The sequence below is a fragment of the Urocampus carinirostris genome, chromosome 5 (genome assembly GCF_059441175.1).
Source record: "Urocampus carinirostris isolate Australia breed hairy pipefish chromosome 5, RoL_Ucar_1.0, whole genome shotgun sequence".
NCBI classification, from domain to species: domain Eukaryota; kingdom Metazoa; phylum Chordata; class Actinopteri; order Syngnathiformes; family Syngnathidae; genus Urocampus; species Urocampus carinirostris.
Window position 1 is genome coordinate 41,905,208 of NC_142353.1, and position 23,877 is coordinate 41,929,084.

Genomic DNA, 23,877 nt, shown 5'->3' on the forward strand with positions numbered 1-23,877 from the left:
TCTAGCCAGCGCACAAAAATGAGGGCTTAAAATTACAAATTAAGAAGCGACTTAAGTCAAAGTTTCAGTGCATGAGGGTAAAATTACACGGGTTCCCCTGACGTTGTGTCCTAAATGCGGTATTTTGAAGTCGAGTCGAAGTAGAATGAAGTTGAGTAAAGTTAGTAGAGTTGGTCAAGAACCGGCTTCTTCGGCTCGGCTCACTAAAAAGAAACCGGCTCTTTCGGGTCCTAAACGGCTCTTCAGGTTGTTTTTGCTTCTTTAATCCCAACATAACCAAATATGATGTAAATTGTGCACAAAATGACTTAAAGGAAGGGGGGAATAGAACAAAAAAGAAAAAAATACCAAAATGAAAAAGTAGTGAAAAGCTGAGAAAAAAAGAAACAAAAGGAAGAGAAAAAAGGACAAATTTAGAGAAAAAGCCAGAAAAAAAGAAAAGAAAGAAATGTAGGAAAAAAGTAAATAGAGAACAAAAAGAAAAAAGTAACAGCTCGGAAAAAATAAACACAATGAGATTTTTTTAAAGGAATTTAAATAAAAGTAGAAAAAAAAACACGGAAAAAAGAAGAAAACGTCCAATTATATCAAGTGAATCTTGTCGCCAAGATTGTACTTCCACTAAAAAATGTGATTAAGTTCTGTATCTTACTAAATAAGCCCCCAAAAATGTTAATATTATGCGACAAAAGATATGAGGAAATAAAAAGAAATGGATATCTTGTGAAAGAAGTGTAAGAACAAACAACGTTTGTAGGCCGTACAACCTTCGCAATAGTACACAAGTGAATTAATTCAAAAGAGAAAAAACATTTTGCATTGCCGGAAACTCAGCAAAATGTCAAGTTTTGGACATGTTTGCTAATTAATTATCTTGCCACACTTGGGATTATGGTTGCTCACTGTTGTTTCAAGCGTTGCTCACCGACTTTGTGTGAACGCTCCGACCCGTCAGGAAAATTAAAGGGAACATTGCCCACTATGTCTTTTTTTTTTTTTTTTACAAAACTTTATTGAAACAGGAAATAAAAAATAGTTGTTTGCAATTTAAAATAATGTATCTCATTTGATAATTGTGTTAATTGTTGAAACATTTACTTCATGTTTCCAATAAAAAATGTAATATTTTACTTAAATGGTGAGTAATTATTGTAATCATTTATTTCTAACTTACATTTTAACCGGGGTTGCACATGCATGCAAATCTCCATCTGGTCATGTGACTGCTGAATTACGTGCCGGCCATAAAACCGCAAGCTTTGCATGAGAGCGGATTGATCCTGCCTTATGTTTCTTAGGTCCTCAGGGCGACATCAGGCCACATAAAGGTATAAGGCCATAGCAGGAGTAAAATAAAGAAATAATCATAGCCGGTAATAGGAAGAAAACGTGCGGGAATACGGTTGAGGAATATAATTGAGCACAAAGGGGCCCGTTAAACGAGGAAACTATGGATTAAAAGATCTTCACGTTCGAAAATCAGCTTGAAAACGGTTGTCTATATGCTCCCCCTATCTCGTTTCCCAAAATGTATCATCTACACAGGACACAAAGAATCTGTGTTACCGTATTTTCCGCACTATAAGGCGCACCCCCAAAAATAGTTTTGGCTCCTATATTTTCCCTACATAAGGCGCTCCGGATTATAAGGCGCTATAATGGGAACATCGAGAAAACAGTCAGATAGTTCAGTCAAACTTATTACCCCCTTAACATTCCGAAAGCTTGCAAAGAAGCAAATACGTGTCTCAGACATGTACGGAAACAGTGTCTGTACGATGTCACCAATCACTCAAATGCATCGTTCCAAATATAATTTCTTGGTTTCCATTTTGTTTTTTGCTGGCAACTGTGTGGACAGCAAAGTAAGAATTTTATTGTGCAGGAAAACGGGGTTCTTTACTGTGCATATGACAATAAACACTTTGATTTGAATTTAGTTTAAAAATAGACTCATCACAGAAACATCAAGATCGTTCTGAAACAAGATACCGGGAAAATATAAAGCCGCATAGCTCACCTAAGTTCTCTTGCAGCCATCACGTTCAATAATGATACGTAACCATGGTCTTCTTACAACCGTGAGTGTAGTAAATCCAGGAGAGTAAAATATTTACAAATACAGAATAGTAAAAACAAATTCTCTATGCCGTAGTGCAACCCAACTTCATCTTTTTCGGCCAATTGCAGGCTTTGTTTCACCCCTTTAGCCTATGCGAGCCTGTAAATGATAAAAAGGATCCGCCTCCTTTACCTCCGATTAACTTTAGCCAATAGTGACTGATTCAAATGATGATTGACACATTGGTTAGGAATTGAAATGCCGGTATATAAATCCCAGCATACACCGCGGACTATTTCGCCTTTGGGGGCAAATCTAGTCGGCGGCTGCTTGCCTTAGTTGTAAGACTTTGCGACTTAATATTGATCCATATATAAGGCGCACTGTATTATAAGGCGCATGGTCAGCTTTTGAAAAAAATAAAGGCTTTTAGGTGCGCCTCATAGTGCGGAAAATACGGTACTTGGATGATTTGTTTTGTTTTCTTCTCTGTGTTTTCAAAAACAACTTTGTGGGGTGTCTTCACGCGAAACCTAACTAAAGACACTATCAGACGCTTCACGTATAACTGTATAAAATTTCACATAAATCGGTTCAGCCGTTTAGAGGCCTATAGGTCACATACACTCACACAAATCGGGATTTATAGCAAGGGTGTCAAACAAGCGGCCCGCGGGCCGGATCAGGCCCGCTAAGGGATTGAATCTGGCCCGCGAGACAACGCTGAGGGAAGCAGGTTGAAATTTGTCATTGATGTTGCCAAAGCCAGGTACCTCTCACCAACGTTGTACTTGTATTTCTCTCTCTGTCGCTCTCTCTCTCTCTCTCTCTCTCTCTCTCTCTCTTGCTCTCTCTCCTTCTCTCTCGCTTTTCTCTATCTTGATTTTCGCTTTCTCTCTCTCTCACTTTTCTCTCTCTCTCTCTCTCACTTTTCTTTTTATCTCTTTTTTTGCTTTCTCTCTATCTCTTTCACCTGCTTTTTGCTTTCTCTCTCTCTCTTGCTATCTCTCTTGTCATCGCTTTTCCCTCTCTCTCTCTCTCTTTTGCTCTCTTTTGCGCTCGCTCTCTCTCTCTCTCTCTCTCTCTCTCTCTCTCTCTCTCTCTCTCTCTCTCTCTCTCTCTCTCTCTCTCAGCTATTAGTCAGTTTTATTGGAAAAAGGAATGGGTTGCACCCACGACCCGGTGATCGGAACGCGGAAGTGGGACTTCCGTGGCGAGCGATGGCGGTGTCGGGAACGGAAAAAAAGGCTCAGTAGCCAGGACGAGAGAGCAAAAACGCGGTTGGGGTCAGAAACGAGTCAAAAGCCAGGAGAGGGGAGTAAACGTGGTCAGGATAAAAAACGGGCCGAAGCCGGGGAACAGAGGGGAGCAAAAACAGGAGGGAGTCAGGGTCGAAAAATGCTAGCCTAGAGTAAACTGAGGTTCGCAGATGGACTGACAAAAGGGGACAAATATGAGTGCGTTTAAATAGGGACAGAGAGCCAATCAGAGTCCGAGGCAGTTGGCGCCAAAGGAGCGGGTACAGGTGCATCACATCGGTAATTATGACAGTTTCTGGGAATGTGGGCAGAAAGCGGAGTGCCTGGAGTAAACCCACGCAAGCACGGGGAGAACATGCAAACTCCAAACAGGAAGGGTTGATCCCATGACCTCAGAATCATCGGGGCGATGACAACTCAGCAACGAACTGAAAATAATGAGGACACAAGAATCACTTATGTCGTAATGTAAATATAAAAAGGACAAAGAGTTTAAGCAAGCCACGTGCAGGTCACTATAATGACTCACTGGCATTTGCCCTCGGCTTTTGTGGTTCGTTTTTAGCGCTCGTTATTTAGAGAAAGGCTGTTCGCGGTCTCCCTGTGTCTGTTATTACCGCAAATATGATTTACACAGCATAGAAAATGGAAGATATATGCAATCTTTACGGGCTGGCGTTCGTTTTCATGCATCATCATCACACTGTTCTATTTTTCATTCATGTTTGAATGAAATCGTAACGATTTTTGCTGTGAATTGTCTTTCCTTTTCCTAAAATTTTAAAGTAGAAAATTGTCTTTATTGAGTATGTGTTAACAATGTCAAACTGAGTTCAAAAAGCCTTTATAATTTGTATTCCAAAAAATATAAATTTCCATATACCGTATTTTCCGCAGTATAAGGCGCACCGGGTTATAGGGCGCACCCCGAAAAAATAGTTTTTGGTCCTATATTTGACATACATAAGACGCACCGGATTATAAGGCGCTAATATGGGAACGTTGACAAAACAGTCAGATAGTTCAGTCCAACTTATTACCTCCTTAACATTCCCAAAGCTTGCAAAGAAGCAAATACGTGTCGTAGACACGTGCGGATGCGGTGTCCGTACGATGTCACTCAAATGCATCGTTCCAAATATCATTCGGAAGGTTAAAGTCTTGGGATTCAAGAAATGCCAACCATTCCTTAGTTTCTATTTTCTTTTTCGCTCGCAACTTTACTGTGCATATGACAATAAACACTTGGAATTTAGTTTAATATAAAAATAGACACTCCATTCCATCCTTTATCTGCACCACTTATCACAGAAACATCGAGTTCAGTCTGAAACAAGATACAGGGAAAATATATAGGCGGAGTAGCTCACCGAAGTCATTGTGTTCATAATAATGTGCAACCATGGTCCTCTTATATCCGTGAGTGTAGTAAATCCAGGAGAGTAAAATATTTACAAATACAGTACAGAATAGTAAAATACTGTTTTCTCTATGCCGTCAACCCAACTTGCTATTCACATTCATCTTTTTCGGCCAATTGCAGGCTTTGTTTTGCCCCTTTAGCCTATGCCAGCCTGTAAATGATAAATCCGCCCCCTTTACCTGCGAATAACTTTAGCCAATAGTGATGATTCAAATGATGATTGACACTTTGGTTAGCCAATGAAACGCCGGTAAATAAATCCCAGCATACACCGCGGACAACTTTGTGTTCGGGGGAAAATCTAGTCGGCGGCTGCTGCATTATTTGCAAGACTTTGCGACTTAATATTGATCCATAAATAAGGCGCACTGTATTATAAGGCGCATGGTCAGCTTTTTAAAAAAATAAAGGCTTTTAGGTGCGCCTTATAGTGCGGAAAATACGGTACTTTATATATACTTTTAGCATCGCTTTTCTAGGACTCATAACACATTATGAGGAAAGAAAGGGGGAAGGGGGAAGAGGGTTGGAGTGTGATTTTATGCTTGTCCTTGTTTTTTTATTTTAGAGTAGCCTGAAAATGGTCAAAGTCAAGTCAAGTCATGTTTATTTCTGACGCCCTTTATCACAAGGAGTCTCAAAGGGCTGCACAGACCACAGACTATTGCAAACTTCAGACTCATTGATGTACAGTATATTATTATTGGTCAACGCAAAACAAACAAACAAAAAAAAAAGCAAGGCAATTTTCCAATCAATTTAGTGTATTGTTTTTCATTTAAAATCAATGCATTATAAAAAAAATATATTTAAATTATTATCTATTAAATTATTAAATTGTTATTACATTATTAAAACATCTTATCTCATTTCATCTCATTAGCTGTGCCGTTTATCCTCATTAGGGTCGCGGGGAGCTGGAGCCCATCCCAGCCATCTCCGGGCAGTGGGCAGGGGACACCCTGAACTGGTTGCCAGCCAATCGCAGGGCACACGGGGACAGACAACTCACTCGCTCATTCACACCGAGGGACAATTTTGGACCGGCCAATTCACCTGAAATGCATGTTTTTGGAATGTGGGAGGAAACCGGAGTACCCGGAGGAAACCCACGCAAGCACGGGGAGAACATACAAACTCCGCACAGGAAGTCTGGAGCTGATTTGAACCCACGCAGGAGGTTCCCATGACATGAACTGGGCCGCACATGCGCTAACCACTGCGCCGCCGTGCTGCCCATTATTAAAACATAGTTAAAAAAAAAAAACAGCCCAAAAAAATTATCTTTCTATCTTTTGCCCTTCTTTAGTAAACAACAGTTGAACAATGCTAAGCTACTGATTTACAAAAAAACATCGGAGAAAAAAATTGCTATTTTGTTACAGGATGCAATTTATTTTCTCTTCAGTGCTTTTTTTTCATATGAGATACCTCCGAAGTCTAAACAATCCTTTCGATAAACGCAAGGGCCCTTTACTTGCAAAATAAAATTTTATTGCAAGAACTCTGATCTTTTGTATGAACGATGCATGAGCTTTGCAAGAACTTCTCAAGCGCCCTATGTTTCCGGTGACGAAGTCACGCAGCTTCGGTCAGCCTGGCGATTGCATTCCTGCGGACGCGCACTATACGTCATCCCTCTCTGACCAGACGATGACGACGTGACTTTGTCACCTTTTTTAGAAAGAATAAAACTGCTGAAGCGTTAAGTGTCTGGACTTATCCATATCTTCGCTCCTCTTACCACACTGCTTTACTACACACTCTCAATCGCTGAATACAGGAAGCAACACTGGAAGTTGGGCTTCCTCAATATGTGAAAGAAAATATGATCAAAGCCACTCCTGCCATGTATCGTACTGAAACTATTCCCAGAGGCTTGATACTTACCAGTGAGCAGCGCCAAAATCTTACTAAAGTTTTTTTTTTTTTTAACAAAACCAAAATAAGGTATTTTTACATTTGGGCACTCGGAAAATGCTTCTGAAAATGCGTTAAATGTGTTTTACTGTCTTTGATGCTTACAAAAACACTTATTAACCAAGTTACATTGAGTTTGCACCTGAAAAATCACCTAATGGATTCATCAAAGAGATGAACTTGTCTTGGATATTACAAAAACACAACACAAGTTTCAAGAATGTTAAAAATGTTGTTTTCAAAAAAACACTATTCATTGGTTGTGTCAAGTTGTATGTATTGTCTTTGAGGATAAAAGACACAAACTAGTCTATGACTCTTAAAAAAGCTTAAATTTTAAAAAACATGACGGGATTAATTGATAAAAAATGATTCAGATACAGTCCAAACACCAACCCATACCCCCAAAATCTGAAAAAAGAAGAGTTTATCATTACTTGAGGAATGACTTGACCGAGACTGCGATCATGACTCATGGCGGTAGATAGTAGCAAAATTTCATATTGCGGATAACACCTTTAGACAAGAAATCAAGTTTAATATTGCGTTTTATTCATAGAAAAGGAAATGTACCAAAAAACTTATGAATTAAAGAAGATTTACCATGATTGAATTACTTCTAATACGGAGGATTTGTGCGTCTGTCTATCTGGTCGAGTTGGCGGAGATTTGAATTTTAGGGTTTATGAATTATTCCTTCATAGCAATACTTGCAGTTTGTCAATCCTGGGTTACCGTTTTTTTTTCTTTTTCTTTTTGAATATACCGTAAAATCCGGACTATAGAGCGCACCTGATTATAAGCCGCACCCACCACATTTTAAGAGGAAAACCGATTTTGTACTTTCACAAGCCGCACCTGTATGTAAGCCGCATGCGCCCACATTGAAAATGTAACACAAACACAAAATTAACACAAACCAGACTTTAAGTCCCGCGATTGAAACTGAATGTCCTTCATTAAAGTACACAGTCCAAAAATCACAGCCGGCAAAATAAACGGATAATGATACCGGTACTTAAGGTTTGATGCAGACCTGCAGAGTCCTGGTCCAGTTGAAAGTAATCCAAGGAAAAAAGTGTATATTTCCAAAAGTAAGGGTGGGAAAATATATATATCCACTATTGTCCGCCACGTCCACAAACACGTCTCACCTTTACTTCACTTCCCGTCAGCCCCCGTTGTTTTCGCCCCTTCTTTTTGATTTGCCCATGCAAAACATATCAGAATAAGTCTCTAAAATAAATACATTACTAAAATATACAGTTGCAAATACATATTATACACGGTTACACATATTTACAAAGGAAGACGGTACAACGAGAGAGTTTTCAAAGCTTTAATAATAATAATATAACTTTCATCCCAAACGGTGCCTGTGGCAGGGGAGTTAATGGTAGCAACACGCTAGCAACACGCTCGCAACACAGTAAACGGGCCAGTTAAAAAAACATACCGTACTTGTAAAAATCACGGTAAACCGTCCTCATCTTCCTCCTTCGAACTGAAGCCATCAAAGTCGTCTTCTTCAGTGTCGGGAAGAAACTTTGTCATATAGACGTCGTACCACGCTCCCTTATTCCAAAACACGCTAGCAAAACGCTCGCAACACAATAAACGGGGCTGGTAAAGTTTACGTGCAGTAGCTGTGTTTCCTTCTTCATCGGACTGCTCGATTACTTTTAGCCTGAAAGCTGCGTCATGTGCCTTTCTTTTTGCATTCTGCATGATGAGGGTATGTTTACGCTAATTCAATTTGTGCACAAGCCAAGAAGTTGCAGTCTTCCTCGGCGCATATATTCCACCGGTCTAAATCTTACATTTTGTACTCGAGCGCCGCTGGCGGCCATTAGAAAAATTACATAAATTGGCCGCATCACTGAATAAGCTGCAGGGTTGAAAGTTTGAAAAAAAGTAGCGGCTTATAGTCCGGAATTTACGGTAGTTAATATACTTTTGAATGTATTTTTTCGTGATTAATTGCATTTTTCGTGTTATTTGTACATATCATTTTTTTCAAAATGGTCATTATATGAAGAATACTTTCTTTTTTGTCGTATCTGGTCTCTCATTCCCGATAACCGTGCTCGTCTTTCGTCTCAGCTAAAGAACAAAAAGAAAGTAAGGGTTTTAAAAATGTCAAATCCCACCAAATATGTGGCGCCAATAAAATCCATGTCTTGTTAAAATACACAGTAGCCACAAAGGAACACTCAGCTCCAATAACATTATCATAATATTCATACGGCGCTACGTTAAGATGTGTTTATGAGAGAACCGGAAAGCCCATGCTCGAATGCTATTAGCATAAAACGTGCGCTAAAGGACTACCCACTTAGTACGACATACGTGAGCAAGTGCTGACTTTATTTATGATTTGTTTAATTTAAATATACTCTTCTCAGGGCCCAGGAGATCCACAATGGTTAGGTCTCCATTGAGCCGTATAGTCCATAGAGTCCATACCTTTTTCACATCAACATCAACAATCCTACGCTACCTCAAATACCCATCCTCAAACCCCCCCAAAAAATACAAATACAATTACCGTAAATTCCAGACTATAGAGCGCACCTCATTATAAGCCGCACCTACCACATTTTAAGAGGAAAACCGATTTTGTACTTATACAAGCTGCACCTGTATATAAGCCGCATGTGCCCACATTAAAACATGTAACACAATCACAAAATTACCCGCGATTGTAACTGATTATAAAGTACACAGTCCAAAAACCACAGCCGGCAAAATGAACAGAAAATGATACCGGTACTTAAGGTTTGATGCAGACCTGCAGAGTCCGGGTACCCGAAAAAAAGTCTATATTTCCAAAGGTAAGGGTGGGAAAAATATATATCCACTATTGTCCGCCGCGACAACAGGTCTCACTCACCTTTACCCCACATCCCGTCAGCCCGCGTTTGCTCCGCCCCTCTTTTTTAATTCGCAAAACATATCAGAATAAGTGTCTCAAATAAATACATTACAAAAATATACAGTTGCAAATACATATTATACATGGGTTACACATATTTACAAAGAAAGACTGTACACCGAGAGAGTTTTCAAAGCTTCAATAATAATATTATAACTTTAATCCCAAACCGTGCTTGTGAAGGGTAGCAAAATGCTACTACCAACACGCTCGCGACACAGCAAACGAGTCTGTTAAAGAAAACATATCGTACATGAAGAAACCACAGTAAACCGTCCTCATCTCCCTCCTTATAAATGACGTCATCCCCAGTATGGGAAAGAGACTTTTGTCACATGGACGTCTTTCCACACTCCCTTATTCACACATATATTGTCAACATAAAATATATGTTATTCATATGCTATGAAATAGAAGTGTGTTTTAAGCTTAGATTTAAACATTTCCACTGAGCTTGCAGATCTAATCTCAGGGGGAAGAGCATTCCACAGCACCGGGGCCCGAATGGAGAACGCTCTTGAACCTGTAGATCTCAGCATTTTCAGAGCGAAGGCTCCGGACCGGAACATATGAGGGAGCAGTTCCATGTATGATTTTGTATAATACAAACAGAACCTTAAAATCACATCTTAAGCTAACAGGGAGCCAAAGCAGGTTAGCTAAAATCGGGGTAATGTGATCAAACTTTCTTGTCTTAGTTAAAAGCCTCGCTGTAGCATTTTGTAACAGCTGAAGGCTCTTGATTTTGGACTTCAGGAGACCGGAGAGTAGTGCATTACAGTCATCGAGACGGGAGGGAACAAACGCGTGAATTACAATGTCCGTATCCGACTGAGTGAAGTTATTGAATGTTATGAATATAAAGCAGTAACACCTATTATAATGCTTTTATTCCGTCCAACAGTTATTAGTACTTAGCTATACCGTACTACGAAAATTGTGAAAATAAAGCTGGGATAGGCTACAGTACCCCCACAAGCCTCTTGAACATAAACAGTTGGAAAATGAATAAATGAGTCCTCACAGTACTTTTTGTACTGCTCCTTGCCAAAAGATGTTTTTAGATACAGTGGAACCTCGGTTCTCGACCATAATCCGTTCTGGAACTCTGTTCGAAAACCGATTTGTTCATCATTTTGAATTGATTTGAAATCATTTTTCCCATTAAAAATAATGTAAATTGTTTTAATCCATTCCAACACCCTGAATGTCTACCTTGAATGTTTAACGTAAACATGAAGCTAAACCAGGCTAATCGTACGTTCGTGTTTTCGTAATCTTCCGTACGAAAGATTACGCTAACATGAACGTGTAAAAATAAAAAAATCAGGTCTTTTACAAGTCATTTAGCACCCGGGTCTCCACAACAAGTGGTGAGCAATTCATTGGAAAGGGGGCTCCGTTCCAACACCCTGAAAATTGGGCTCCGTTCCAACACCCTGAATGTTTAACGTAAACATGAAGCTAACCCAGGCTAATCGTACGTTCGCGTTATCGTAATCTTCCGTACGAAAGATTACGCTAACATGAATGTGTAAAAATTAAAAAAAAAGGATAAAGAAGAGAATTATGAATAGGATTTTTTACATTTGTGGTGGTCAGCAGAAGGCGCAGGTGGACGGTGGAGCTATTATTTCTTTCTTAAATGCAATAGTTGTGCGCACTACTTTTCTTTTTTCACCCGTAGCAACTTTGCTGCTTGCACTGACTTTCTTCGGAGGCATAATTAGGGGCTAAAACACTTCGTACACCTATATTAAAAGCGAAAGCAAAACGAATAACTACACCCGTACGCCGCTCAGCATCGCACCCTAGCGTACGCACTCACGCATTACCGGCGTTCAAACTCCGATTTTTTGACCTAACAGCGAAGCAAGAATTTCTCGAAATTTTTGGTCGGAATCCGATTTGTTCGAACTGAGAGGCGTTCGAAAACCGAGGTTCCATTGTAGTCATTAATAGCTTGGGCAATAAATATGCATCATTTGTTAGCTATTGTATCCCCTAACCACTTGGGTCATAGGGGCACCATTTCCTGTGGTGTGTCTTGAGCAAGTACAGCCTGTTGTTGGTTATACTAAATGTTTAGATAATAATAGAAATCATTTTACAACTCTGTGGTTTGTACTTTTGTGTACGGGGACAATAAAATAGGACATCATAAAAAGGTCAGTGACCAGAACCTGGCCAGCTGAGTTTTTCATCCTTCATTGTTGTTGCTAGTAACAGAGCCTGTACTGTGTTTCTTATCATTTTAACGAGAGCAGAGAAAATATTGCTCCTCAGGTATCTGCCTGGAGCACATTATTTGTTCTCACTGTGCCCGTTACATTATATAATCACATATATTTTGTGAACGCCCAACCTGGGCCATATAAAACAGCTGATTATGGTCAGATTTGGGAGGTTGAAGTGGAGAGTGAAGCTAAAAATGCACAATATTTTTCAAAGCTCAAAAATGGACATTTTGCAATAGTTTGCCAACTACCATTTTTTTTTTAACAACGGTGTTCAACTGTAATACCAAATAGCGTTTTATTGGCAATAAGCAGTATCTGAAATAACGTCTGCCCGGACGTCGGGCGTACAAATTACAAATCGTCTCCGCCAGGGGGGGACGACAACTTTTTCAAGAAAAAAAAAAAATTCTTTAGTATATATATATATATATATATATATTTTAACAAATAAAACGTTTAATTGCAAATTCAAAATCTTCGTTCGTTTGGAAATTTCAGAATTTCGGTTCGTTTGGCACTTTGCATACTCGGCAGCCAATCAGAAGCCTGCATCGAATAATTTTGTGCTTCCAGACTTTTTTATTTTTTTAACAAATAAAAGGTTTTATTCCAAATTCAAAATCTTTGTTCGTTTTGGAAATTTTGGAATTTCGGTTTGTTTGGAAATTTTGGAATTTCGGTTCGTTTGGCAATTTGCATACTCGGCAGCCAATCAGAAGCCTGCATCGAATAATTTTGTGCTTCCAGACTTTATTTTTTTTAACAAATAAAACGTTTTATTCCAAATTCAAAATCTTCGTTCGTTTGGAAATTTCGGAATTTCGGTTCGTTTGGCAATTTGCATACTCGGCAGCCAATCAGAAGCCTGCATCGAATAACTTTGTGCTTCCAGACTTTTTTTTTTTTTTTAAACAAATAAAACGTTTTATTCCAAATTCAAAATCTTCGTTTGTTTTGGAAATTTTGGAATTTCGGTTTGTTTGGAAATTTCGGAATTTCGGTTTGTTTGGCAATTTGCATACTCGGCAGCCAATCAGAAGCCTGCATCGAATAATTTTGTGCTTCCAGACTTTCCCGAGCGTTTTAAGGTCGTGCATTTGGATATCATTTTCCAAAGTAGACGCACAGAGAACACAACAAAAATGGAGAAGTGGTTAGGAATTGTTAAGATTTGTCAATTTAATAGCGCTCTCACCCGTGGTATTGCAGTAAGACGTTTTTCATTATGTGACGTTGTTATGCACGCACCATTTTTCGTTTTACTAATTGTTAACTGCCATGTTGTATTGAGTGGAGCCGTGTTTGCTTGCTTTAGAGAAATAAAAATGCTTAAAGGCTGAACCACAATGTCCTGCTTATCTTCTCACGCATGAGGAAACTGCACACTCAGACATATCCTTACCAGGAATTAAGCCAACACCTTAGCCCCAGAAGAAAGATTCAAAAGAAGCTAACAAAATGTATGACGCTACAAAACGTAAACATACATTAAAAGCATCGTGGAAAGAGGAGTTTACGTGGCTTGTAGCAGACGAAGCAACGCAAACATTGCATGAATGAAGATGAGTCAATACAGGTACATACTGATGGCAGATGGAAAACAGTGATGGCATATACATGCAATGAATGTTATAAGTAGATTTATAATAAAATTAATTTTAAAGTGTTGTTCAGTTATATATTCTGATTATCAATCCTTAATACTACAACAATGTTTTTTGTTTTGCGATGAGTCGTCTTATTGTGTTTTCAAGTTGTGAAAAATGGGGCAGGCAACTGAAAATAACATGTGAAATGATGTACCGGTAATACAAATGTAAAACTCAATGATATGATAATGTATTGATCAGTTCGCATAGAAGTCGCACCAGAGTATAAGTCGCACCCCTGGCCAAACCATGAAAACATAAGCAACTTGTACTTGTAATTTTCTCGGCTCACTAAAAAGGGTCCTAAACGGCTCTTCAGGTTGTTTTTGCTTCTTTAATCCCAACATGACCAAATATTATGTAAAATTATGCACAAAATGACTTAAAGGAAGGGGGGAATAGAACAAAAAAGAATAAAATACCAAAATGAAAAATTAGTGAAAAGCTGAGGAAAAAAAGAAAGAAAAGGAAGAGAAAAGAAGAAGGAAAAATTTAGAAAAAAAGCCAGAAAAAAAGAAAAAAAAGAAATGTAGGGAAAAAAGTAAAGAGAGAACAAGAAAAAAGTAATAGCTCGGAAAAAATAAACACAATGAGATTTTTTTTTTAAGGAATAAAAAAAAGTAAAAAAAAACACACCGAAAAAAGAATAAAAAGTTTGTGTTGCATTCAAATAATTTCCAATTATATCAGGCCAACATTGTACTTCCACAAAAAAATGTGATTAAGTACAGATCTGTATCTTACAACCGACTAAATAATCCCCCAAAAATGTGAATATTATGCGACAAAATATATCAGAAAACAAAAAGAAATGGATATCTTGTGAAAGAATTGTAAGAACAAACGACGTTTGTAGGCCTCACAACCTTTGCAATAGTACATGAGTCAATTCATTCAAAAGAGAAAAATCATTTTGCATTGCCGGAAACTCAGCAAAATGTAATTAGATGTCAAGTTTTGGACATATTTGATAATTAAGTATCTTGCCACACTTGGGATTATGGTGGCTCACTGTTGTTTCAAGCGTTGCTCACAGACTTTGTGTGAACGCTCAGACCCGTGGAAAATTACAGGGAACATTGGTGGCAACCCTGTACCGCACAGCGAGATACCAGCTTTACCATATCCGGATAGTTATTTGAAATTGGTCGCCACACGTAGGAACAAATGCTAGACTCTATCGTAACGTTGGAATGGAAATGAGGAGGAAAAGCAAGGTATCACCAATTTTTCCCCTCCAGTCGAAAATAATGAAGTGCTTAGAATGCTGTCGTCTCATAAATAAAACTCGGTGTTGTTTGCGGTGACTGTTTTGTGTTATGTTATGTACCGACATAGGGAACGATTTTTTTCTTTTTTTTTTGGTCTCTAGAGATTGTTCACCAACTGTTGTTTTCCCTTCAGTGGTAAAAAGAACGTCAATCTATAAAGCATTCATTTCATTGATGTATGGCTTGGCATGAATATTTCATGTTGTATGTGTTTCTTTGGATTGAACCGAGCAGCAATGGAAGTGTATTAAAGATTTTTTTATATAAAACATGCTTTCTCATAAAGGGAAATAAAGATGCTTGTATTTATTTATTTTTACCTCTGAATCCAGGATGTGACGGGGGATTTGATGTCCATTTTATAGGTATTTGAAGCCTTTAGGCATTCTAAAAGTGACACAACACATAGAATAGATTAGATTAAAGCCCCAGTGTGTATTATTTGACCACTATATGTCAAGTCAAGTCCAGTCATGTTTATTTGTATAGCCCTTAATCACAGAGTCTCAAAGGGCTGCACAGATCAAAGACTATGTCAAAGATAGTCATTATTAAGACTCTTTGGTGGCTGTTTTTACACAGATAAAATACATATATTGTTAAAAACTACATCGTGATAGCAGCTGCAAAGTACTCATGAGGCTCTTATGTTGGTTGAAAAAAGGAAAGAGAGAGCCCAAACGGTGGGCGTGGTTTATTATACGTCAGTGAAAACAGTACACACATGAGCACGACTTCACAATAAAAGAATATAAGATTGGTAAACATACAAGAGATATAATTAGACTGATTATTGTGTGTGTGTGTGTGTGTGTGTGTGTGTGTGTGTGTGTGTGTGTGTGTGTGTGTGTGTGTGTGTGTGTGTGTGTGTGTGTGTGTGTGTGTGTGTGTGTGTGTGTGTGTGTGTGTGTGAGAAAGATTGTTTTTGTATTTAGGAATATAAAAACAAGTTATTTTCATTAGACTAAATTCTGAGAGATTTACATCCAAAACGGCCAACTTGTCAGACTATCTCCAACTACAGACTATTATTACACCATCCCCTTATATTGTCAACATAAAATATAGGTTATTCATATGAAATAGAATATAAGTGTGTTTTAAGCTTCGATTTAAACATTTCCACTGAGGTTGCAGATCGAATCTCAGAGGGAAGAGCATTCCACAGCACCGGGGCCCGAATGGAGAACACAATCGAAACTGCGGATTTCTTCTTGGCTCTTGGAATCACTAGTAGACCAGCATTTTCAGAGCAAAGGCTCCGAACCGGAACATAGAGGGAAATTAAATCTGAAATATATAAGGGAGCTAGTCTATGCATAATTTCGTATACTACCAACAGAACCTTAAAATTACATCTTAAGCTAACAGGGATCCAATGCAGGTTAGCTTCTTGTGTCAGTTAGCATTTCGTACTAGAATAGCATAGAATAGACCTTTATTGTCATTGTTACAAAATGGGTTGAACATATTGTGACAAGGAATTTGGACGTGGCACTCCAGGTTCACATTTTACAGTGAGGATAGAAGAGAACAAAGATGTTTGTATTGTCCTTGTTGCAGGCTTTGTTTCTCGGAGGGGTGAGGGACAGACAGAGATGGTCGGATCCAGCTAGGTGGAGGGAGGGGGGAAGCTCTGTATGCCATGTTTGATGTTAATGTACACACGGTCCAGTGTTTTTCCCCCTGGTTGCACAGTCCACGTATTGAATGAATTTGGGAAGTACAGTCCCTAAACATGCTTGATTAAATTCGCCGGCGACAATAAAAGCTCCGTCGGGGTGTGCAAGCTGCTGTTTATTGATAGCAGCGAGCAGGAGATTTAGCGCTATGCTAACGTTAGCATCCGGTGAAACGTAAACAGCAATCACAATGAACACAGTTAGCTCTCTCGGTAGATAGAAGGGTCTATCCGATACTGCTAGAAACTCTATATCGGGTGAGCAGTGTGTGTCAATGATTCTGCTGTTATTGCAGCGCATAGTCCCCCACCCGTTTTTAGTCTCCGTATCTGTCGTGCCGGTGTAGCGTGCGTCCTGCTAGTTGGACTGCGGGGTCGGGGAAGCCAAGACTCTGTCTTGACAAAAATACTGCAATTCCGGATGAAGCTGTTGGTGGCGATCCGCAGCTTAAATTCACTAATTTTGTGAACGATGGATCTGGCACTGGTCAGGAACATGCTAGGAAGCGCTAGTCTGTGTGGTAGCCTTCTTAGCCTCACAGCTAGGTGAAGGCGCTTGAGTAGTTTCCCCCATCGTGCTTATTTCGTTTATTTTTTATCTTTCAGAAATGACTTTTTGTTTTCTCCATTCTCCAACAGTCATCTTGTGATGTGCAGGGTTGGGTAGGGTTACTTTAACTGGATTACTTTCAATTACTTTTGGATTACTCCAATTCCAAATATGCTAATAAAAGACAAAAGAAACTAAATATGAATACAATTACTAAATTTTTTGCAGGCTTGGGGAGTAACAGAATACATGGAACGGCAAAAATGATGTCGGCAAGCTGTTTGGATTTATTTTCGTTTGTTTCTCTCGCATTTTATGTTAGTTTTGCCGGAGATCAAAGAGATCAAAGCCAGGAGAGAAAGCTTACCACGTGTTGTGAGTCATCATTTTATTCCTATTTAGTTTATTTTGTCTTTTATTAGCATATTTGGTATTGGAGTAATCCAAAAGTAATTGAAAGTAATACAGTTAAAGTAACCCTACCCAACCCTGGTGATGTGTAGATGTCATATGTGATCTGTATCACCAGTTATCTGGTGCTTAAGATTCAGCGCCCTCACTGCCGCAACCCGGGTTCGATTCTGGTTGCATTCTGTTTTTGGGGGCTCGTGGTCGTATAACTCTAGAGCCGCAAGTCGCTGAACCCCGACCACAAGATTGACGACCTCAAAGTTTTCAATGATCATGGAAATGTGAAGAAGTTATAAAGCTCCTCCACAATGTTCTTCTTTGGTGTTATAGGACGTGATGTTGGTGGAGGACGAGTCCACTTCCTGTTACTGCCTTATGGACTCTACCAGTTGCCATCTGCTGCTCAAGCAACCTGGTTGGTACGCCCTGGTAGGAGAACCCCTGACGCAATCTGCCATCAAGAGGCTGAAACTGGCTGTTTTTGGGAACATGGAGGACACTTCCATGAGCTACAGCCTGCGGGTTTACTGCGTGGATGATACGCCGCATGCCTTTCAGGTGAGGGAACCAAAGATTTGATTTTTTTTTTCACAAAAAATTCTGTAGATATCTATTTGAGGAAGCTGTCATTTAGATCTATTTCTTGAGGTGGTGTACTTTTTGAAACAGTCACTTTTGTCAAAAGGCAGAAGAATGACATCCCTCAGTGGAATCGCTTGCCAGATGCTTAAAAAAAATGTCTTATTCTAGTCATTATGCTTGCCACATGCTGTGTTTCGTACTAAGACAAAACGAGTTTTTCGGGGGTAGCAGCAAGACTGGATATTCTGTTAGTATGACATTTGTTTTTGCATAATCCAACCATGGGGAGGAATTCAAAATACTGATTTCGCCCTAGGCTCTTGCACAGATTGCTTTATTTTTGTTACCAGGGTTGGGTAGGGTTACTTTAACTGGATTACTTTCAATTACTTTTGGATTACTCCAATACCAAATATGCTAATAAAAGACAAAAGAAACTAAATATGAATAAAATGACTAAATTTTGTGCAGGCTTGGGGAGTAACGGAACATATGGAACGGCAAAAAATGATGTTGGCAAGCTGTTTAGATTTATTTTCATTTTGTTTCTGTCGCATTTTATGTTCGTTTTGCCGGAGATCAAAGACATCAAAGCCAGGAGAGAAAGCTTACCACATTTTTTGAGTCATCATTTTATTATTTATATATATATATACTACTTTTATTTGTTAAAGAAATACTTGAGCAAGTAAATTAGGGTTTGTTCTTGAGTAATAAATAAATAATTACATAAATAAAGGTTTTCTTCACAGTTTTTAAAAATATTATAACAACAGGGGTTTACTGTAAATTACTTTTACAGGAAAATATCATTATAAAGTTAAATTCCTGGTAAGTTTAAACAGATGAGTTAAAAAATAAACAGTGTTTTACTGCACAAACCAGTGACAGTGAAATGGTAATGGGCAGGGTTGGGTAAGTTACTTTAACTTGATTACTTTCAATGACTTTTGGATTACTCCAATACCAAATATGCTAATAAAAGTCAAAAGAAAGTAAATATAAATAAAATGATGACTCACAACGTGTGGTAAGCTTTCTCTCGTGGCTTTGATCTCTTTGATCTCCGGCAAAACTAACATCAAATGCGACAGAAACAAATGACTTTTATTAGCATATTTGGTATTGGAGTCATCCAAAAGTAATTGAAAGTAATCCAGTTAAAGTAACCCTACCCAACCATGTCTATCAATAAAGGTGTGTTTAACGCTACGCATTTGGGTCCTGATTCCGTTCTGGACGTGACAGTTCAATAAAAAGGCAAGATATTCAATGCTTTGAAAAGCATTGAATGCAGACCATTATTTTAAAATCATACTATAGTATACTATACGTTTTTTGTATGAAAAATTAAAAATATATATTTAAAAAGTACAGTACTTTTATGTGTTAAACAAATACTTGAGCATGTAAATTAGGGTTTGTTCTTCTCTCATCTCATCTCATTAGCTACACCGCTTATCCTCAGTAGGGTCGCGGGGGTGCTGGAGCCCATCCCAGCAATCATCAGGCAGTGGGCAGGGGACACCCTGAACTGGTTGCCAGCCAATCGCAGGGCACACGGGGACAGACAACTCACTCGCTCATTCACACCTAGGGACAATTTGGACCGGCCAATTCAGCTGAAATGCATGTTTTTGGAAGGTGGGAGGAAACCGGAGTGTAAAACATACAAACTCCGCACAGGAAGTCTGGAGCAGGATTTGAACCCACGACAGGTTCCCGAGACATGAACTGTGCCGCACATGCGCCATCCATACCACCAGCTCAGTAGCCTAGATGGTAAGGCCCCCGCTTTGAGACTGGGAGGTCGGTGGTTCGCGCCCCGGCCGAGTCATTCCTAAGACTTAAAAAGTGGTCGGCGGCGCCCTCTGTTGGCTGCGGCTGCATCGGCTCGCTACAACGGGTCAGGTGCAATCGACATTTCGTTCTGTGTACATTGTTACACAGAATGACAATACAAGGAAATTATTATTATTATATTATATCCACTGCGCCGCCATGCTGCCGGGTTTGTTCTTGAGTAATAAATAAATAATTACATGAATAAAGGTTTTTTTTCACAGTTTTTAATAATATTGCTGGACATTTTTGGAATGTTTACTGTACATTGCTTTTTTAGGAAATATTATCATAAAATTAAATTCCTGGTAAGTTTAAACAGATTAGTTGAAAAATAAACAGTGTTTTACCGCACAAAGCAGTGACAGTGAAATGGTAATGGGCACTCACATTGTTATCATGTTTGACTTAATTTGTCTTCCGGCGAGCCAGAGTAGAAGCGTTTAAAGCATCCCCTAAGTGAACATCTGGGAAATCAGGTTGCTAGTGCCCCCCTGAGATATTCCACTAAACGGGAAAACTCAGCCCGAGGACTCATTCTTCCCCGCGACCAGAATTCTATCATGTGATGTCACGGCCATCAGGAGCAGCTGGCTTTCTGAATTCGCTCTTTGCCTTGCAAACAGATGCCGGGCGAATGGTGTCCGCATCTCTCGGCTTCTTGTCTGCCTAACACCATGTCTCTCTTGTTGTTCACAAGCTTTACTCACCACAGATCGCATTCGGAGTAGAATAGAATAGAATAGAATATACCTTGATTGTCAATGTTACAACATGGGTTAAATATATTGTGACAATGAAATTGGACGTGGCACTCCAGGTCCGCATTTTACAGTCAGGATAAAGAAACACCATGTCTCTCTTGTTGTTCACAAGCTTTACTCACCCCATATCGCATTCGGAGTAGAATAGAATAGAAAAGAATATACCTTGATTGTCAATGTTACAACATGGGTTCAATATATTGTGACAACGAAATTGGATGTGGCACTCCAGGTCCACATTTTACAGTGAGGATAAAGAAACACCATGTCTCTCTTGTTGTTCACAAGCTTTACTCACCACAGATCGCATTCGGAGTAGAATAAAATAGAATAGAATATACCTTTATTGTCATTGTTACAACATGGGTTGAATATATTGTGACAACAAAATTGGACGTGGCACTCCAGGTCCACATTTTACAGTGAGGATAAAGAAACACCATGTCTCTCTTGTTGTTCACAAGCTTTACTCAGAACAGATCGCATTCGGAGTAGAATAGAATAGAATAGAATATACCTTTATTGTCATTGTTACAACATGGGTTGAATATATTGTGACAACAAAATTGGACGTGGCACTCCAGGTCCACATTTTACAGTGAGGATAAAGAAACATCATGTCTCTCTTGTTGTCCACAAGCTTTACTCACCACAGATTGCGTTCGGAGTAGAATAGAATAGAATATACCTTTATTGTCATTGTTACAACATGGGTTGAATATATTGTGACAACAACATTGGACGTGGCACTCCAGGCCCACATTTTACTGTGAGGATAAAGAAACACGATGTATCTCTTGTTGTTCACAAGCTTTACTCACCACAGATCACATTCGGAGTAGAATAGAATAGAATAGAATAGAATATACCTTTATTGTCATTGTTACAACATGGGTTGAATATATTGTGACAACAAAATTGGACGTGGCACTCCAGTTCCACATTTTACAGTGAAGATAAAGAAAACAAAGAGATAAAGGAACAAAGATGTTCGTACTGTCCTTGTTGCAAAGGCTTTGTTTTCCTCCGGAGGGGGGTGTATGAGGGGGTGAGGGACAGAGATGGCCGGATCCAACTTACTGTACACACGGTCCAGTGTTTTTTCCCTAATTGCTCAGTCCACATATTGAATGGATTTGGGAAGTACAGTCCTTAAACATGCCCGATTAAAGTCGCCGGCGACGATAAAATTCCGCCGGGGTGTGCAAGCTGCTGTTTATTGATAGCAGCGGGCAGGAGATTTAGCACTATGCTAATGTTAGCATCCGGTGGAACGTAAACAGCAACCACAATGACCACAGTTAGCTCTCTCGGTAGATAGAAGGTTCTACACGATACTGCTAGAAACTCTGTCGGGTGAGCAGTGTGTGTCAATGATTCGGCTGTTATTGTAGCGCATAGTCCCCCACCCCTGTTTTTACCGGAGTCTCCGTCTTGTTCGTGCTGGTGAAGCGTCCGCCATGCTAGTTGCACTGCAGTTTTCACTACATGTGATATTTGGAAGAATACTGTTTTGAACTTCAAATAGTGGCTGATGAGATCTTCTCTTCCCTATGTCCACTATCATCTCCTTTGTCTTGTCCGTATTGAGGGTGAGGTTCTTGTCCTAGCACCATGTCGCCAGACTCGCCACTCCCCTCTTCTCTCCAGGAATAGGCAATGTTCCATCACTGTCAATTTCCAGCAAAATCAGTCAACAGTTGTATATTTTCATCTCCGGTGAAACGACAATATGCAATTTACTTTGAGTGCATTCTGTAGAACGGATAAGCACACTCTCACGGGTGTTCAAGTGAAAGCTTTCAATCTGAGTGACCTTACATCAGTTCCGCTCATGTTTGCAATTATTGAGATACTCTATAAAGAGACAGGCCAGACACGAAACAGTCCCACCACGACACTAAAGAGTGCTTAGAGATATTCACCTGTAAGCGACAACAGAACCGATCCATCATGATGCGCAATAAGATTAGGGGGACACATGCCACATTGGTACACTGACACGCAAACGTTTCAATATTTCCGTATACCGACTTATTCTCCAGCATTAACTCTTGTGAATATCAAGCAAACTGAAGAATTATCAAAGTGGATCTGCCAGTTATATTCTTTACTATTTTTTAATTGATGATCTAATGAAGGTTTATTTGTAAATGTCAGGACCAGAACTGAAACAGAACCCACTTGCGTGACATTTAGTTTTGTTGAAAGAGAGAGGAAGGGTGTTCGCTGGGCGCAGGAAGCAAGTCGCTCTCGTACTTGGATTGGGATCCGAACACGGAAGTGGATCTTCCGTAGCGAGCGATGGCGGGGTCAGGGGAAAACTGGTCGATAGCCGGGACTGGGAGCGCAAGACGTGGTTGGGGTCGGAAACGAGTCGTAAGCCAGAACGGGAGACTAGACGTGGTCGGGATCAAAACAGGTCGAAGCGGCAGACAAACAGGAGTAAAAAACGGGACAGGCGTGAGTCAGGGTCAAAAAAGGCTTGCCTAGTATACACGGAGATTCACAGACGGACTGACAACAGTGGATTAACAGGACTCGCTTCAAATACTGACAGGGAGCCAATCAGAATCTGCGGCAGTTGGTGCCAAATGAGCGGGCACAGGTGATTCACGTCGGTAATCATGACAGTAAAGCACTTTTCAGGCAATGAATTGACACTCAAAATGAAAAATGAACTGCACTGTTTTCAGTGAATGTAATGTCATTGTCCAAGAACATCGTAACTTCGTTTGCAGCATCCAGTCATCCATATACAGTAGAAAGAAAATACAGAAATCCCTAAATTTTCTGAATCAGTATCAAGACCAGAATGGAGGCAGGACCCACTTGCGTAACGTTTCTCACAGTTTTATTGGGAAGAAGGGAAAGGAGTGCACACACCATCCGGTCGCGGGAAGCAGTCAAACGCTGCAGGTTATATAGCGAAAAGCTTCTTAAACTCTTCCACGGCTTTGGTATCTGCACTCAGTGCTTCCCCATGCCCTAGTACAGTGTATATGCCGGTCCATTCGCAGCACTCAGGGATTTAGTGGTAGCGTCTAGAAATTATTGTAACTTTTTCTCTCGTATGGTGGCCAAAATTTTGCTTGAAAGACATCTCATTTCTCAGATTTGTCATACCTGGAACAGCTTTTGTTTATAAAGACCACTGTACTTGAAACAAATAGTGTCGGCTGATTGATTGCTAAAGCATTGTAAAATAGGCTTAAACGCATTTGCTCAAAAGTGTGTATATCTAATCAGATAGTATGGCCCTTTTTGGCGTCTCCGAGTTTTCCTGTC

The 23,877-nt window shown here is 39.6% G+C and overlaps 1 protein-coding gene across 1 annotated transcript in view; it reads left to right on the forward strand.

The window, feature by feature from the left end:
• Window positions 1–23,877, forward strand: part of unc5db (unc-5 netrin receptor Db) — a 338,470-nt gene that overhangs the window by 285,755 nt on the left and 28,838 nt on the right. The window contains exon 12 of the mRNA XM_088336872.1: window positions 17,732–17,959. Coding sequence (XP_088192998.1) covers window positions 17,732–17,959 — 228 coding nt within the window. The remainder of the gene's footprint in view (window positions 1–17,731; window positions 17,960–23,877) is intronic.